The sequence below is a fragment of the Colletotrichum paranaense genome (genome assembly GCF_030867605.1).
Source record: "Colletotrichum paranaense strain IMI 384185 chromosome Unknown Scaffold_26.1, whole genome shotgun sequence".
Taxonomy (NCBI): Eukaryota; Fungi; Ascomycota; class Sordariomycetes; order Glomerellales; family Glomerellaceae; genus Colletotrichum; species Colletotrichum paranaense.
Window position 1 is genome coordinate 199,272 of NW_026848984.1, and position 17,226 is coordinate 216,497.

At 54.4% G+C, this 17,226-nt stretch overlaps 2 protein-coding genes across 2 annotated transcripts; one reads left to right on the forward strand and one right to left on the reverse strand.

The window, feature by feature from the left end:
* Window positions 1–1,765: 1,765 nt before the first annotated feature.
* CPAR01_16566 (6-phosphofructo-2-kinase) lies at window positions 1,766–3,978 on the forward strand (the record flags this gene model as incomplete). The annotated part of the gene is made up of 4 exons (XM_060500811.1): window positions 1,766–2,055; window positions 2,192–2,852; window positions 2,906–3,067; window positions 3,121–3,978. 4 exons carry the CDS (start codon window positions 1,766–1,768, stop codon window positions 3,976–3,978), a joined length of 1,971 nt encoding a protein of 656 aa, XP_060340520.1.
* Window positions 3,979–7,332: 3,354 nt separating this feature from the next.
* Window positions 7,333–13,917, reverse strand: CPAR01_16567 (glutamate synthase; the record flags this gene model as incomplete). Its single annotated transcript, XM_060500812.1, has 5 exons — window positions 7,333–8,635; window positions 8,696–13,511; window positions 13,574–13,614; window positions 13,684–13,737; window positions 13,793–13,917. The coding sequence occupies 5 exons, from the start codon at window positions 13,915–13,917 to the stop codon at window positions 7,333–7,335; spliced, it is 6,339 nt and encodes a 2,112-aa protein (XP_060340521.1).
* Between the last annotated feature and the right edge of the window lie 3,309 nt (window positions 13,918–17,226).

Sequence of the window (17,226 nt, forward strand, 5' to 3'; positions counted from 1 at the left end):
CCTGCACACAACGGTTCTATTGCGGTGATTCTGTCAATCTTCGAGTACCTGCGTATCTGTAAGGTAAGGTAAGGTAAGGTAGATACGGACTCCAAGGTAAGGTGCGACTAGACACCTAGTCTGTACCTGCCCAGCATTGGTTTCCCGTTTACAGATTGTAGAGTACAAACACAGCCAAGGATGTACTATTGTATCGCGCCAAGAAGATTCTTTCTAACCTTGGATATCGAGTCTCTTCTCACACGCCTCACGCCTCACTCTCTCCAAACAGAAGAAGGTACTCCATCTTCAGACACACCTTGTCTTCAACAAGGCCAGCCATGCAGAGGAGGAGTATCCGTACCTTACTCCGTACCATACCTTGGTAGAACATGCAATGGAAAAAGGCAGGGCAGGGCAGGGCTCTCTGCAAAATAAGGCAGTGAGGAGCCTGAGGAGTCCTCGGACGGGCCTTCTCCTTGCTCACCCTCACCCTGTCCCGTCCCTCGTCCCCGTTCATCGAACCCTCGCACTCACTCACAGGCTCACCCTCACTCATACAGCCCAGATCCATTCTCACCTCACCCCATCCATCCCATACCGTCCCATCCTGAGGTGTCTTGCTCTGTACTGCCCATCACTCATCCAGGGCCACCATCCCATTACCCATCGCCCATTGCCTCGACCGTACCACTAAAGTAGATATATCGGTCCTTCCTCCATCGACGGGCTCCATCGCTCTGACCATCCCCTCTTCTTTCTATCCTCTTTAACCTGACAGACCCATCCATCCCGAATACATTAGAATCTTCTTTCTTTTCTGTTCTTGTTGTCCCACAGCCTTTTTTCTTATTGATACCTCTTTATCTATCCAGCCAGTTGCTTTGTGTGTCTTCTTCTGCTTGCACCGCAACTCCCACCATCCATCACTGCGATACAATTTCACAAAGTATTTGGCATCTCATCCATCGTAGTCTATCTGTACGATCAACCTACAGGTAGTGAACTACAGTGCTCTGTCTCTGTATAGAGTAGATATCTCCTCGTCCTCGTCCTCCTCCGCACCAGAACAAGACCGCATTGCACTTACACGCGCTGTGTTCCTTGTCTTGTTCCCCTCTCAACACTTTTTTCTCTCATTCCGCCCAGACCACACCTGCTGCGAACCCGGCAAGACCCCTGCACGCTAAGGCAAGAGCTAGCCATCTTGGACGCCACATTTCATCACCCACCCTGGGACAGCTCGACCAGCTTCCCCATCCTAGCGCAGCGATTGGGTACAGGGCCTTCTAACTGACCCCGAAGAGAGAATTCTCACGGCAGGAGCAGCCCAGGAAGCCCAGGAAGCAGGTGCACCTAGCTAAAGCAACAAAGCGGCGACTGCTCTAAACGGCAGGCCCAGCCAACCACAGCTACCATACCCAGGCGCACACCCTGTGTGACTCCTTCCTTTCACAAAGGGTCGTCGGCGTAGTGTTTTTTTTCCCACGCCTGCCGCCTGCCTCGCATATTCGCATCCATGCCTTCCGCAATCTTTCCTGATCACCACCCAGGTCCGTACAAACCACACCTCTCCAGTCCACCACCCAAGCTATTCTTTTTTTTTCCCTCCCCTTCTACCTCTGCACGTCCAAATCTCAACTCTTCACCACTTTATTCTTGTCTACCGCCGTCACTATCGACATATTCATTCTTGAACAAGCTTTTGAGTACTAACATACCCTTTTCCACACAAAAAGACCTTGGTCTTATACAGGCCAAGCAATCTGCTCTGGCGAAGTTGGCCATGAGCTCCAACAAGGATTCACGCGCCCCTTCGTCATCGCCTCCCTTCCACTCCAATAAATCGACCGCCGCTGCGAACTCGAAATCGAACTACCTCACTGAGCCCCAGGCACTGCCCGTTTCTCACCCTCACGATGGCCTTCTCCCGCCTCCTGCTATGGCGCACGCTATTCGATCTATGAACGACTTGAGTGGACCGATCGCCCTCCGCGATCGCTCCTTGGTCGCAAACTCCGATACCCCTCCTGCGATGCGAAGCGTGGTTTCGACCGCTCCGAATTCCCCTAGAATGTATGTATAGGACCCCAAAAAATATTTTCAGATTGGTACCACCCCGAGGGAATACTCCTTCCCTCCGGGTGGCTGAGCATTTTACAACATCTTACACCTCATATTCTGGAGCTTGGCTAATCGAATAAACCAACAGCCCGCCTGTCAGACAGAATTCTGGAGGAACCACTCCCCGCCTTCGCCCCCACCCCGCCACACTCAATGTTCCTGGCATGACCGTCTCGAGAGCCTCGCCCGACGGAAAGATTAGTGACCGCGATGTCGCTGCGAAGCTGGTCATCGTCATGGTTGGACTTCCCGCGCGCGGAAAGTCCTACATTACCAAGAAGGTCCAGCGCTACCTGTCTTGGCAGCAGTACAGCTCTACAATCTTCAATGTCGGAAATCGCAGACGCGTGGCTGCCGGCATGAGTTCGCCGATGAAGCCTGCCTACTCGCCCGCTGCCGTTAGACTCGACCCGCCGGCCCAGGCTGCTTCGATCCTGCTTAATGGTCATGCTTCCCGTGGCAATAAGGAGCCTGCGGAGCTGAACCTCAATGAGGAGAGCGACGGCATTGACCAGTCCGCCAAGTTCTTCGACCCGACCAACGAGACTGCGGCCAAGCTCCGGGAGCAGGTGGCTTTGGACACTCTGGACGAGCTTCTGGACTACCTTCTGCACCAGGGCGGTTCCGTCGGCATCCTCGATGCGACAAACAGCACTATCCACCGCCGCCAGCTTCTGGTCGACAGAATCAAGGCGCGCGAGCCCAAGCTCGGAATTCTCTTCATCGAGAGTATCTGCCACGACCAGAACGTAAGTGTTCTCACCGCGCTTGTCTCTTGAAGTCTCATCTAACGTGTTTGCAGCTTCTCGAGGCCAACATGCGCCTGAAGCTTTCTGGCCCCGACTATAAGGACAAGGATCCTCACCAGTCTCTTGCTGATTTCAAGAGACGTGTCGCCGCCTACGAGAGCGCTTATGTTCCTCTTGGAGAGTACGAGGAGGCACACGACATGCAGTACATTCAGGTATGTTCAAGCCCTGGCGGAGAGAAACACAAGTCGCTAACGCGCTGCCAAAGATGATTGATGTTGGCCGCAAGCTGGTCCAGTATAGATTGCGGGGCTTCCTGAGCGGCGGCATCAGCTCCTACCTGACGACATTCAACCTTGCGCCGCGCCAGATATGGCTGACCCGGCATGGACAGAGTGTCGATAACCGCAATGGAAAGCTCGGCGGAGATTCCGACCTCACCGCCGACGGAGAGCTCTACGGACAGGCTCTCCACCGATTCATGACCCAGAAGCGCAAGGAGTGGCTCATTGAGCAGAAAGATAAGATCGCTCAGTCGTCATTCCCGCCTAAGGCCGGCGACCACACCCCGCCGTATCCCGAGTTGAATCGGGAACTGGACGAGAAGAATTTCTGCGTCTGGACCTCGATGCTTAAGCGCAGCGTGCAGACGGCACAGCAGTTCGACAATGATGACGACTACGACGTCAAGGCTTGGGCGGTGCTGAACGAGCTCAACGCTGGCCTCTTTGAGGGCATGACGTATGAGGAGATCGCCAGAAGATTCCCTGCCGAGTATAAGAAGCGCGCTGCGGATAAGCTCCATTATACCTACCCGGGTGTCGGTGGAGAAGGATATCTCCAGGTCATCGCTCGCTTGCGCGATATAGTCCGCGAGATTGAGCGTATCGAGGATCACGTTCTCATTGTTGGACATCGCTCGGTCTGCCGTGTGCTCATGGCTTACTTTATGGATTTATCCCGTGACGAGATCGCCGACTTGGATGTTCCTCTGGGCATGCTCTACTCTATCGAGCCTAAGCCTTACGGCTACGACTTCCACGCGTACCGCTACCTGCCGGAGAAGGGAACGTTCATCGAGCAACCCAACTACCGCCCGCAGCGCACCGTTAACCGCGACGCTTGAGATCAGAGCCAAAGACAAGCTTTGACTGTATCATATGACGACCTGTACAACACGAATGGAATTCCGGAAAGGAGTTTTGGGCGTTGAGGAAAACTCAACTACGACCACGATTTTGCTCATTTTTTTTTTTGGAAGGGGGGACTTTTTTCTTTTTTTTTTGGAAGGGTGTGGGAAAATACGATCCCACACACATGATTTGCTCTTACCTGCTAATACTTGAACCAGGGACTTCTTCAACCTCGGAGGCGGGAAGGGGATTGAAGCATTTGCTCGGCGTTTGGGAATCCAATACGGCCATCTGACGAAAGAGGTCAAAAAGATACCCATGACGCAAGGATTCACGAGAGACATAGCCGGACGGCCCTCTCATTGCTCAATTTTGCAAGGCTTGTTCACAAACACAAGCCATTACGTTCTTCTAGGCAGATAGGAGACAAAAAGTCTATCACATGAACATGCTGTACCTGCCTATTCGGTGAAGTGATGTTGAATGATGGTGTAGTGTCCAGAGATCCCTGGGATCTGACTAAACAGGCTTTCCTTCCCGAAGATCTGGATGGCTGGACTACCAAACTGACAATCTGACGTTGCCTTTGTTACGTGTCACTGCACTGTCTAGGCTCGGGGCCGACATCCTGTAGGAACGACAGACAGTGGAGGCTCCGCCGAGGTGCACTAGCGTCCGTCCAGCAAATGTAACCATAGAACCGACCCATGGGTAATGCGATGTGATGTGACAGGACAAGGGGGGGACCGTTATTTGTTTCTTTGGCATGTCTTGTTCCTGACAAGCCTCTAGTACGTAACGTAGGGCGGCGGGATGGGAAGGTGCTGGGTTGGGGGATGTGAGGAGTGTGGCGTGACACACGCACAACCAATCCAGATCTGCCGCGGGTGTGCTCGGGAGAGCTGCACCGGGTGAAACTCGGCGTTGGTTGAGGCTCAAAGGGCTCGGCGGTGTCCCCCCCCCACCTTTATTCGTTGGCGTCCCTTTGTCACGAGGTTTGGCGGTCCGGTTTGTGATATTCGGGCCGAGGGTTTCTACGAGCGGCGGGTTTCTGTGGCTTGGGTTTGGCGTTGTGGTTTGATATGTCGTCGGGTGATGTTGATAGTGGGTTTGGGGGTTGAGGACCAGTGGTGTGATCGTAAGGCAATCTCGAGATTGGGCGTATCTAACAGAGAGATGGTTTTCCGATTGTGAGGCTTGGATCTTCCAAGATAGTAAGGCTCTGGGCCAGGATAGGAGATGTTTTGGAAGCAACGTGTGGACCACTTCAGGCGCTGGGTTCATGATCGTGATCATGTTCTCTCCTGTCGAAGCTTGAAGACGCTCCACATGGCCTGGGAATCTGTAGGCCTTCGCAATCGTCACATCGGGGACTTTGGTTTCTAGGCATACGCTTTGTATGTATCTGTAAGCGGTACTGCTCTGAGCATCCTTGGCTACGACCAGTAGGAGCTTCTTCACCGCTGCGGGAAAGCTCGTACGAAAGCCCACGATGCTTGGGTCTGCTCCAGCTGTTTCCCCCTTCCTTTCCATCGTTCCACTCTATTTCTAAGAAGTAAAGGAAGTTCCGATAGCTTGGGTTAGTTAGCACTCGCCTCGGTAGATGTTGTGTCTATGAGGCCTCGATGACATGATCGAGGCGAAGCCTATACTCTGTTGTTCCTTAGCAACCTTACGTACGTGTTACACTGCAGACATGATTTCGATCAGGAGCAGGGCAAACCAGCGACCCCCGGGGGGTTTCCGTGTTGATATTTTTAGTATAGTACGCAGCTTGAATCAGTACGCCGAGTCCCGGCAAGAGCCAGGAAGTTGCCTAGCAATGATCATCATATAAATTCGGCTAGGTTACCTATGGCTTTTGTCCCCCGCCCTTGTGGTATATTTAGTTCTGACCGCGCCAGAGACATACGTTCAGGATTACCTTGCTACTGAGTCGCTTGCTTGCTTGCACCACATTCCCCTACATCGCTGAGTAGTTTGCATTGAGAGCGGAATGTAAGACACAGTCCAGCCTAACTAAACCACCATTCAGTGCCAAGCTCTGCTCGAGGCGTGTTCTGAGTAGAATAACCTACGGCGGTACGACGCATGGGATTGTTGGGTTCCATTCACTCCAAGAGTAAAACTGTCATGGTCGACTTACTCAGTGTGGTATGCTTGATACACCGTCACCAAGGCCATTGATCCTAAGCACGACGGCTCAACAGCTATCTCGGGCAACTTGACTGAGCCTGACGACAATGGTCTTGAAATTCCCAAGCCTGCTGGAAAATTGCCGTAAATACCCCTAGAAAGTATCCGGCTTCGCTGGCTGATCAACAGTCTGTCCGAAGAGGAGCCCAACCCCTTGTGTCAACATAACCAGCCTACCAAGGCAGATGAACACACAGGAGCCATGATACGCCGAGGTGCTACTAAAGGTCGTTCTCCAAACGCTGGATGCGGTGTGGCTTTGTCTTGCTCACACCTTCTCTCCGCCCGCCGGTTTCGCTATACTTGGTGTCGCCCTGTCATCTACAAGATTACATGTACCTCGCTCCCTCTCGTTATATTCCAGAACTTATCTACTAGTCATGTAGAATACGTGGCGGACACCGCCCAAAGTTGACGAGTAGCAGATGGCAAACTGAATTTCGATTATTTCTACTGTTCTACGAATGCCCGGCCATTTGAGATCTTTCTCCCTGGCGGCGGCGAGACACCGAGCAGGAAAAAAACCTACTACCTCCATGATGACGTGGAACACTCCGGGTGGCCAGCACACTGCTGCTGGGTTGCGAGGAAGAGGCGAAAGCATACCTCTATATAGTACTCTGAGGCAACGGGCCACGAACGTCAATGTCCAAACACTCCAGCAGCACGAGAGGTGCCACGGGTGCTTCGTATCGTAATAGAAACGTGGTATTAGTAAAACACATATGCCAGGCAAGTACTATATCATCATTATCACTTCAAGAGATTTTGGACCAGAAGTTGTTATGAACAAATTTACTATCGTTTCACATATTTACATGAGCAAAATGGTATAAGCACCAAACCACAAGCCACTCATCCATTGACCAAATGACTCGACCAAAGGACAGCAGTATAACAAAACGCAGAACAGAAAAAAACCGACAAGCCAACACAATATTTGTCGCTCATAAAGCACGGATTTTTGAGGGTATCAAACAAGACACCTTTTTGTAGTGTAGGGTATTTCCAGGAATTCCAATGTCTCCCCTCCCACACGCCTTTTGTTTTTGACCCGATTCCCTTTAGACCTTGCGGTCACTGTAAAACATCATCTCTTTTTTTTTTCTTTTCATAACGCTTAGCTCCTTCTGTTAACGACGGAAGAGTGTTTAGGCCTGAACAGGCTTGATCTGAGTAAAGATCTCGCCGGCGGTGCGCTTGACGATACCACCAGTTACGGGCAGGCTGGTGCACTGCTCGAGGAAGAGATCGATCTCGCGGGCGGCCTGTCTGCCCTCGTTGATACCCCAGACGATGAGGGACTGGCCACGGCGGCAGTCACCGGCGGCAAAGACGCCAGGGATGTTGGTGCTGTACTTGCCAGGCGGGGTCTTGACGTTCTTGCGGGCATCCTTCTCAATGTCGTCACCAAGGATGCGGGCCTCGGGGCCGAGGAAACCCATGGACAGGAGGACGAGGTCGGCAGGGAAGAACTGCTGGGAGCCCTCGATCTTCTTCATATCCCAGCCACCAGTCGCGGAGCGAGTCCACTCAACGCGGATGGTGTTGATGCCCTTGACCTTTCCAGAGCCATCGTCGACGAACTCCTCGGACATAATGCAGAACTCACGGGGGTCCTTGCCCATGTGCTGCTTGACCTCGGTGTGGCCGTAGTCAACACGGTAGATGCGGGGCCACTGGGGCCATGGGTTGTCGCGGGCACGCTCCGGGGGAGGCTGGGGAAGCAGCTCAAAGTTGATGACAGACTTGGCGCCGTGACGGACGGAAGTACCGATACAGTCGTTACCGGTGTCACCACCACCAATGACAACGACATCCTTGCCCTTGGCGGAAATGTAGGATCCATCCTCGAGCTCAGAGTCGAGCAGGGACTTGGTGTTCTTATGCAAAAACTCCATAGCGTAGTGGATTCCCTCGAGCTCGCGACCCTTGATGGGCAGATCACGGGCAACGGTGGCACCAGTGGCGATGACGACGGCATCGTTCTCAGCTCTGAGGTCCATGAGCTGGATATCCTCGCCGACGGCAACACCGCACTTGAAGTTGATACCCTCAGCGGCCATGAAGTCGGTACGGCGCTTGACAATGCGCTTGTCGAGCTTCATGTTGGGGATACCGTACATGAGAAGACCACCGGGGCGGTCGGCACGCTCGTAGACGGTGACGGTGTGACCAGCGCGGTTGAGCTGGTCAGCAGCAGCCAGACCAGCAGGGCCGGAGCCGATGATGGCAACCTTCTTGCCGGTGCGGACCTCAGGGGGAGTGGGGATCATCCAGCCCTGTTCGAAACCACGGTCGATGATGGCACACTCGATCGACTTGATACCAACAGGGTCTTCATTAATGCCCAAGACACAGGCACCCTCGCAAGGAGCAGGGCAGACACGGCCAGTGAACTCGGGGAAGTTGTTGGTCATGAGCAGACGGTTGAGAGCGTCACGCCACTGGTTCCTGGAGTGATTGTTAGCTTTTTATTCGGCACACGCGTTCAATTTGACGATGGATACTTACTGGAACACCAATTCGTTCCACTTGGGAATGATGTTGGAGATGGGGCAACCCGTCTCAGACTGGCAGAAGGGAACACCGCAGTCCATGCAACGAGCAGACTGATACTTGAGCTCGTCCTCATCAAGACGAGAGGAAAGCTCGGCCCAATCCTTGGTACGGGTCTTTGCACTCCTGTACTTCTCAGCACGGCGCTGGTACTTCATGAAACCCTTGGTCTTGTCGAGGACAAGGGCACGCTTCTTCTCGGCAGCGTTGTCGCCAATGGTCTCCTCGATATCCTGGAGCTTGGCAGCCTTCTCCTCCTTCTTGTTGTGGACACCAGAGACGATAGGCAGGTTGTACTCGGCGCGCTTGGCCTCGGCAGCCTTGGCGGCCTCCTCCTTGAGGACGCGCTTGTAGTCGACAGGCATGACCTTGACGAAGCGGGGAAGAGCACGGTTGAAGTCAACCAAGATGCGGGCAGCAAGCTCGGAGCCAGTGTAGTGGTGGTGGTCCTCGATGAGACCGCGAAGGTAGGCGATCTCAGTGGGCTCCTCGACAGCCTCGGCCTCAACCATCTCAGTGTTGAGCTTGGAGAGGAAGTCCTTGTGGATGTCGAGGACGTAGGCGATACCACCAGACATACCGGCAGCGAAGTTGCGGCCAGTGCTGCCGAGAATGACGACTCGGCCACCAGTCATGTACTCGCAACCGTGGTCACCGACACCCTCAACAACAGCGGTAGCACCGGAGTTGCGGACAGCGAATCTCTCAGCCGCAACGCCGCGGAAGAAGCAAGTACCCTTGGTAGCACCGTACAAGCAGACGTTACCAACGATGATGTTCTCCTCGGCCTTGAAGACCGCGGAACGGGGAGGGTAGACAATCAGGCGACCACCGGACAGACCCTTGCCGACGTAGTCGTTGGCATCACCCTCGAGCTCGAGAGTAACACCAGGGGCCAAGAAGGCACCGAAGGACTGACCCGCGGAGCCCTTGATATTGACGTGGACCGTGTCCAAAGGCAGACCATCTTCACCGTAGCGCTTGGAGATGTGGTAAGACAGCGAGGTACCCATCGCACGATCAGTGTTGACAATGTCACACTCGATTCTAGAGGGGAGTCCCTTGTCCAGGGTCAACTCGGCCTCAGAGATGAGCTTGTTGTCCAAGCGGACGTAAAGCTTGTGGTCCTGCTTGCGGACGTTGAAAGTAGCAACACCAGGGCGGAGCTTGTGAGCAGGAGTCAGGAGGAGAGAGAGGTCGATGTTGGCGGTCTTGTTGGTGCGCAACTCGTCGTTGACCTTGAGAACTTCAACGTGACCAACCATCTCGTTGATAGTACGGAAACCAAGCTTAGCCATGATTGCACGGAGCTCGTTGGCAACGTAGTAAAAGAAGTTGATGACGTGCTCGGGAGTACCGGTGAACTTCTTGCGGAGCTCAGGGTCCTGGGTAGCGATACCAACAGGGCAAGAGTTCAAGTGGCACTTGCGCATGAAGACACAGCCCATGGCGATAAGAGGAGTAGTAGCGAAGCCCCATTCCTCGGCACCGAGCAAACAGGCCATGGCGACATCACGACCAGTGCGGAGTTGACCGTCAGTCTGGACAACAACACGACCACGGAGGTCGTTCAAGACCAAGGTCTGGTGAGTCTCGGCAAGACCAAGCTCCCAGGGAAGGCCAGCATACTTGATACCAGTCCAACGGGAGGCACCAGTACCACCATCGTGACCAGAGATCAGGATGTGGTCAGCCTTGGCCTTGGCGACACCGGAGGCGACGATACCGACACCAACCTCGGACACCAGCTTGACAGAGACGCGAGAGCGGGGGCTGGAGCACTTGAGGTCGTAAATCAACTGCTTCAAATCCTCAATGGAGTAAATGTCGTGGTGAGGAGGAGGCGAGATGAGACCGACGCCAGGGGTAGAGTGACGAGTGCGAGCAATGGACTTGGACACCTTGTGACCAGGAAGCTCACCACCTTCACCGGGCTTTGCGCCCTGGGCCATCTTAATCTGAAGCTCGTCAGAGTCTGCGAGGTAAGCAGAGGTGACACCGAAACGGCCAGATGCAACCTGCTTGATGGCAGATCGCATAGTATCGCCGTTGGGCAGACGCTGAGAACGCTCAGGATCCTCACCGCCCTCACCAGTGTTGGACTTGCCACCAAGTCTGTTCATGGCAACAGCCAGAGTGGAGTGAGACTCCATGGAGATGGATCCGTAAGACATGGCACCAGTACAGAAACGGCGCACAATCTCGGTCCAGGGCTCGACCTGCTCGATTGGGACGGGGGTGCAGTCCTCGAACTTGAAGTCGAGCATACCGCGGAGAGTGCAGGCCTTGATCTGCTCGTACTGGGAGCGGGAGTACGCCTCGTAGGACTTGTCGTTCTTGGTGCGGACGGCATCCTGGATGTTGGCAATGCAAGTGGGATCGTTCATGTGAGCCTCACCACCATCACGCCAGTGGTATTCTCCAGACTCGGGCAGTCCGCTGATACCGACAGTGGCACGGGAGGGGAAACCACGCTCGTGGAAACGGAAAGCATCCTCAGCGATAGCCTCAAACGTAGCACCCTGGATACGAGAAGCAGTACCCTTGAAGCAGCGCTCGATGACGCTCTCGTCGAGACCAAGAGCCTCGAAAATCTGGGCACCCTTGTAGGAAGCAAGAGTCGAGATACCCATCTTGGACATGACCTTGAGAATACCGCCATCGCAGGAGTGCTTGTAGTTGTGAATCAGAGCATCGTCGGAGAGCTTCTTCTTAATAAGCTTCTCGCGGTTGAGCTTGAGGATGCACTCCATGGAGAGGTAAGGATTGATAGCATCAGCACCGTATCCGAGGAGAACACACATGTGGTGGACCTCACGAGCCTCAGCAGTCTCAACGACGATGGCAGCCAGAGATCGCCACTTGTTGCTGACCAGATGGTGGTGAACCATACCGGAGGCAAGGAGGGCAGTGACGGGAACGCGATCCTTGGAGGTGTTACGGTCGGACAGAACAATGATGCGGTCCTTGTTCTCAATGGCAGCGGTAGTCTCGTTGCAGATGTAGTCGAGGTGGCGCAAGTAGCCCGCGGTGCCCTCGCTCTTGGGGAAGGTCAAGTCAATGACCTTGACAGTCCACTCGGGGTGGATGGTGGACATGTTCTTAATAGAGTTGAACTCGGGAATCGAGAGAATGGGGCTGGGAAGCAAGAGACGACCGCACTGAGAGCTATCCATCTCCAACAGGTTGCCCTGAGGACCGACGTAGCACTCCAGAGACATGACGATCGACTCGCGAATAGGGTCGATGGGAGGGTTGGTAACCTGAGCGAAGAGCTGACGGAAGTACTCGTACAGGAGACGGGGTGCTTGGGACAAGCATGCCAAGGGAGCATCGTTACCCATGGATCCGAGGGCTTCCTTCTCGTCCGAGGCCATAGGAGCCAGGAGCAAGCTCACCTGCTCGTGAGTGTAGCCGAAGGACAGAAGAAGAGGATCCTCCTGCAGACGGGAGGCGTCGGGCTTGGCGGCGACATCGATGGACTTGCCAACGGTCTCGAGAACCTTGGGCAGAGTGATGAGCTCCTGGTCGATCCAGGCGCGGAAGTCCTGACGGCTGGAGACAGCCTCCTTCAGCTCCTTGTCGTCGATGATGCGACCAGCGAGGGTGTCAACGAGCAGCATGCGACCGGGCTGGAGACGACCCTTCTGGATAACCTTCTCGGGCTCAACGGGAATGGTGCCGACCTCGGAAGCGCAAATGATGCGGTCGTCGTCCATGACGTAGAAGCGGCAAGGACGCAGACCGTTACGGTCGAGGTTGGCACCGCAGTAGCGTCCATCGGCAAAGGTGAAGAGAGCGGGACCATCCCAGGGCTCCATCTGGCAAGCAGCCCACTCGTAGAATGCGGCCTTCTTGGGGTCCATGTGAGTGTTGCCTTGCCAGGCCTCGGGGACCATGAGCATGACAGCCTCGGGGAGAGAAAGAACACCGTTGATGGTGAGCAGCTCCAGGACGTTGTCGAAGGCGGCAGAGTCGGAACCACCGTCCTCAACGATGGGGTAGAGACCCTCGAGCTCCTCCTTGAAGATGTCGGACTGCATGACACCCTCTCGGGCCTTCATCCAGTTCTTGTTACCGCGAAGAGTGTTAATTTCACCGTTGTGGGCAGCCCATCTCAGAGGCTGAGCACGGTCCCAGGAGGGGAAGGTGTTGGTTGAGAAACGGGAGTGGACGAGGGCGAAGTGAGCCTCGTAGTCGGCGTTGACGAGATCATAGTAGTACTGGTACACCTGGACGGGAGACAGCTGTCCCTTGTAGACAATGTTCTTGTTGGAAAGGGAGCAGAGGTAGAACCAGTTCTGGAGACCAATGGTGTGGGTGGCGCGCTTTCTGAGGACATACAGCTGTCTTTCGAAGAGTCTGTCATCAAATTGCTCGGGGTCGGTGTTTTCGGGGGCGTTGGTCGGGCCGTAGGCGGAGGTCAACACGACAAAAGGTTGCATAATGATGGGTTCACGGGACTTGGCAGCAGGACCAAGCAGAGTCGAGTCAACGGGAGGCCTTCGCCATCCCAAGACACGCAGGCCTAACGATTCGGCAATGTCTTCCAACTGCCTCTTGGACTCTTGCAAAGTCTCCTCGTCTGGCTTAAAGAACAGGTTTCCCGTGGCATATTGTCCCAGAGGCGGCAACTTAATGCCTTCCTCCTTTTCAAAGTTCTTGACAAAGAATCTATGAGGGATCGAAGTCATGACGCCAGCGCCATCACCGTCTCGTGCATCAGATCCCACAGCACCTCTGTGGGTCATGTTGCAAAGTAGGTTGCGCGCTGTGAGACTGGTTAGCTTGGCTGCTGGGCGAACATTGGGCCAAGGGGATTATTGAACTCACCATCGCTGACAATCTTGTGGCTAGGCTTGCCCTTGATGTGGCTGCGAGAGGTGTCAGTGGTTGCCTGTGTAGAGTTGAGAACAATTCTCTGTCTGGTCTTTTAGACATACCAAGCGAAGCCGACACCGCATGCGTCTTTCTCCAAGCTCGGATCGTACAATCCTCTGCGTTCGATTGTCAGTATGGACATGTTCGAAATGATAAGGCGAGGAAACATACTGCTTCACCGGCAGAGCACCCGCCCAGGAGCCATTGTTGTCCGTCTGGTACTCATAGGGAGTGTATTGCTCTTTCTCAGATTCAATATGGATTTGTCGGTCGTCGAAGTCCTCGTGCAGGCCCATGCTAGGCGAGGATTCGAGCCTGATTGCAGTGGAAGGGGCTGGTATAGGTCGACGGGGGAGGGACTATTCCAGTCGGCAGCAGTCGATCGATAGGAGCAATGGCTCTGGTACGAATCTATCACGCCCCAAAACGGGTTCAGTCAGTGACGCTGAGGGACGAATATGTGTTGGTCAAGTATGATTTTGGTTCGATGGTGGTAAAATGAGGGGGAGTAAACGCCCAATGACCAGACACAGGGTTGCACAGGGCACAGGAGTGGTCTTGGGCCACGCAAGAGACAGAGAGAGATAAGGCGAATGGTTGACTGTGAGTTCTGAGAGTGAGAGAAGAGTGGCGAAGAGGAATCGTTGGAGGAAATTAGATGCGGGGTGCGATATCCTTCAGTTAAGCTCGGAGCTGGCGAGGGACGCACGGAGGACCAGAGGGGAAATTTCCAGAGCAGGCCAAACTCTACTCCCGAACCGGATTGCTACGTCGTCCGGAAGTGAGGGAGCATCAGGTAAACTGGGAGCAAGAGTGAGAGAGCCTGGCGGTGGTATTGACTCCCGACCCCTGTTCGCAACGACGTAAAGCCAAGAGGGTAGGACAAGCATTCCGAGCAACAATGCGCAACTGGCAGCAAGCAGCAGCACATGCCACAAGCAATGGCGGCAGAACATGGCTCTAGTAGGGGCATTGTCGGTAGCGGTGGGAGCGAGGCAAGATGAGGCGAGCAACGCTCAAATCAAGCAATCGAAGCCGAACATGGAGGGGCAGGCTAGGAAGAGCAAGCAAGCAGCTGGCAAGCAAGACTTCAGCCGTACCCATCCAACCCAAAAGCAGCTCAGACAATGGAGGGTCAAGCAAATGCAAGCACTGCCAGATGCCAAAGGCTGTTGGGTGCTGTCTCTCTTTCTTGCCGACCACAGCTGACGATGATTGCGGTGCCAGTGTCAGGGTGCCATTTGCCAGTGCCACTGCCAGTAGCGCAGCATTGCAGAATGCGGTGCCGGCGTGGGCTGTGGTCGTAGCCAATGAGAGGTAAGCTGTTGCCAAAGCATGCGGCTAAGAATGGTGACGCCAGTAGCCGGCCCCAATCTGTCGTAGAAATGGGGGAACAAGCACATGGTCGCACACGCCAGTCCCGCCCATACTAGGCCGCCACCGGCCGACAACCCCTCCAAGATTTTTTTTTTTTTTTTTTTTGGTGTGTTGTTTTGGCTTGGGGGATTGATAGGCGATTGCAAGCTCCATTCCCGCGGTGACCTTACATCACATCCACAGGGATTACGACCAGGGGTCGCTCGTCTGGGCCTACGGGTGTGTGGGGTCGTCTGCAGTCGTACATAGTCGCATGCCCAAGGAAAAAGGGTGCATGTGTAGCGCTGTGCAGGAAAGAATGTGCGGCTGTCCCAGAGAAAGAGAGTTGGGACGGAGGACAGAGATGCCAAATTCGCTGCGAATTGATGCGCCGTCAAATGCCATCGCCGCTGCCGCTGCTGTTGCTCTTTTCAGAGCCATTGGTGTTGCCAATGCCGCTCTCTCGTCAAAAGTATGGCTCAGACTCGCACAGCCGTTTTCGTATGAATTGGTCTCGTCAAGTGCTGCTTTCTCGGTGTCTCGCTTGTGATGCTCGTGTCTCTGTCTGTTCGGCTCCGATTTCTCTCACATATTCAAGCTCTCTGCTTCGATTCTCGTCTCTCCTGTGTGCCTTGCTGTTGGGCTGAATTGGGTGGTTGGTGGCATTGTGTGTAAGGCAGGTGAAAGGTAGTGGGAATGGCATGGCCGTGTCTCGGGTCTTGAGACGGCGGTCCCTATGTGAGCGCACGTATATAAAACTTACCGACAGGCTTGGGGTATTGTAATGGACCGAACGTGGTCGAGATGTTTGCGCAGTGGGATCGAGAGGGTTTCTTTTCTACCGTCGTAGCACCGCGCGTGAAGAGTGGGAGGGCGGAAGAAAGAGAAAAACAGAAAAGGTGGGAGGTGGGAGACTGGCAGCCTTTTATTAAGATTTGGTGTATTGGTCCAAGTGTGTGGGCGAAGACGGGAGAGAGAGGAGTGGGTGAAGAAGGAGGAGGAGTAAACGTCCTGAGTCGGCGCTGGGCCCAAGCTGGGGGAGGGGTGGTTGGAGGGGTTATCGAGAAGAGGCTAACAAGATGGATGGGAAGAAGGCGATCGCCGGCGGCCACCCGAACGACAAGAACGCAAGACCAGAGGAAGCCAATGCAATCTGGATGAATAAGACGATCCTGTATGGAGACATGAAATTGGCACATAGTAGGAAAACGGGGCAATGGGTTCGGGGAGCACGAGAGCGAAGAGCGGACGAGGCGCGGAACGACAATAACACGGCAAGAAGGCCCTTTTCGGGGATACTGGCGCTTTCCTGCCAGAAACGACCGATGGGCTGGCTCAGGTTCTCACTTGCCTTGTTACTTTTTTCACCTTGTGGCAAGCCGACCAGAGAAAGGTTCAGCCAACCAGTGGCTCTCTTGGCCAGAATGTTGATCCACTGCTCAAGGTACAAGCAGACAGGCAGGCTAAAGAATACCCGTCTACTGGAGAAAATCATACGGCCCCTCCCCTGGTAATTTGCGAGGTGCAGTAGGCCCAAGTGCTGGTGTTGCATATGCGCTCTGCCTCTCTCTTTTTCTCCCCCTTCTCTGCGGCTTTCCTGTCGTGTTTCTACGTTTACTGAGAGGGGAATGGGCCGAAAAAGAGCAGTGGGGGTTTGCAGCATGCAAAGTGGGATGAAATGGGGGTACGTACCAACCCCAAATGCAAGAGCTGAGGGAAGGTAGTAAGTTGCTGCAAGAGGCACTGAGATGGGATGAGAATGGGAAGGAAAGGCACGACCTCGTAGCTAGGTACCGAGAAGGAGAGACGGGAAGTCATGCAAAAGGGCGGCAGGAGCAGCGGCAGCAAATGGAATGGGAGGAAAGAGCCCAAAAGAGGGGTACGTATCGGTGAGAGAGGCTCCGTGGACGGCGCGGCTGTGTCTGTGCGCTGCTGCTGTTGCTGCCTTCCTCTCGGGCGTGTCGGTCTTTCTCTCCCATCCCATCCCATCCCATCAGGGTGGCCTTTTTTCTGTTCTCGACAGGTACGCTTTTTTCGAAAACCAAGCAGACACGGACTGCCTGGAAGGTGTAAGACAAAACCATACTCCGTAGCATGGTGGGGTCCGAACAACTTACGCAGTACGGATCCCTTAGCAGGGCGAAGCGCGGTCCAATCAATGCATCGATCAATCCAACACGTATGTCTCCCATTGGCGGCGTCTGGCGAGAGTCTCCAAATCTCTGACTCTTCGACAGCGCACTAACAGA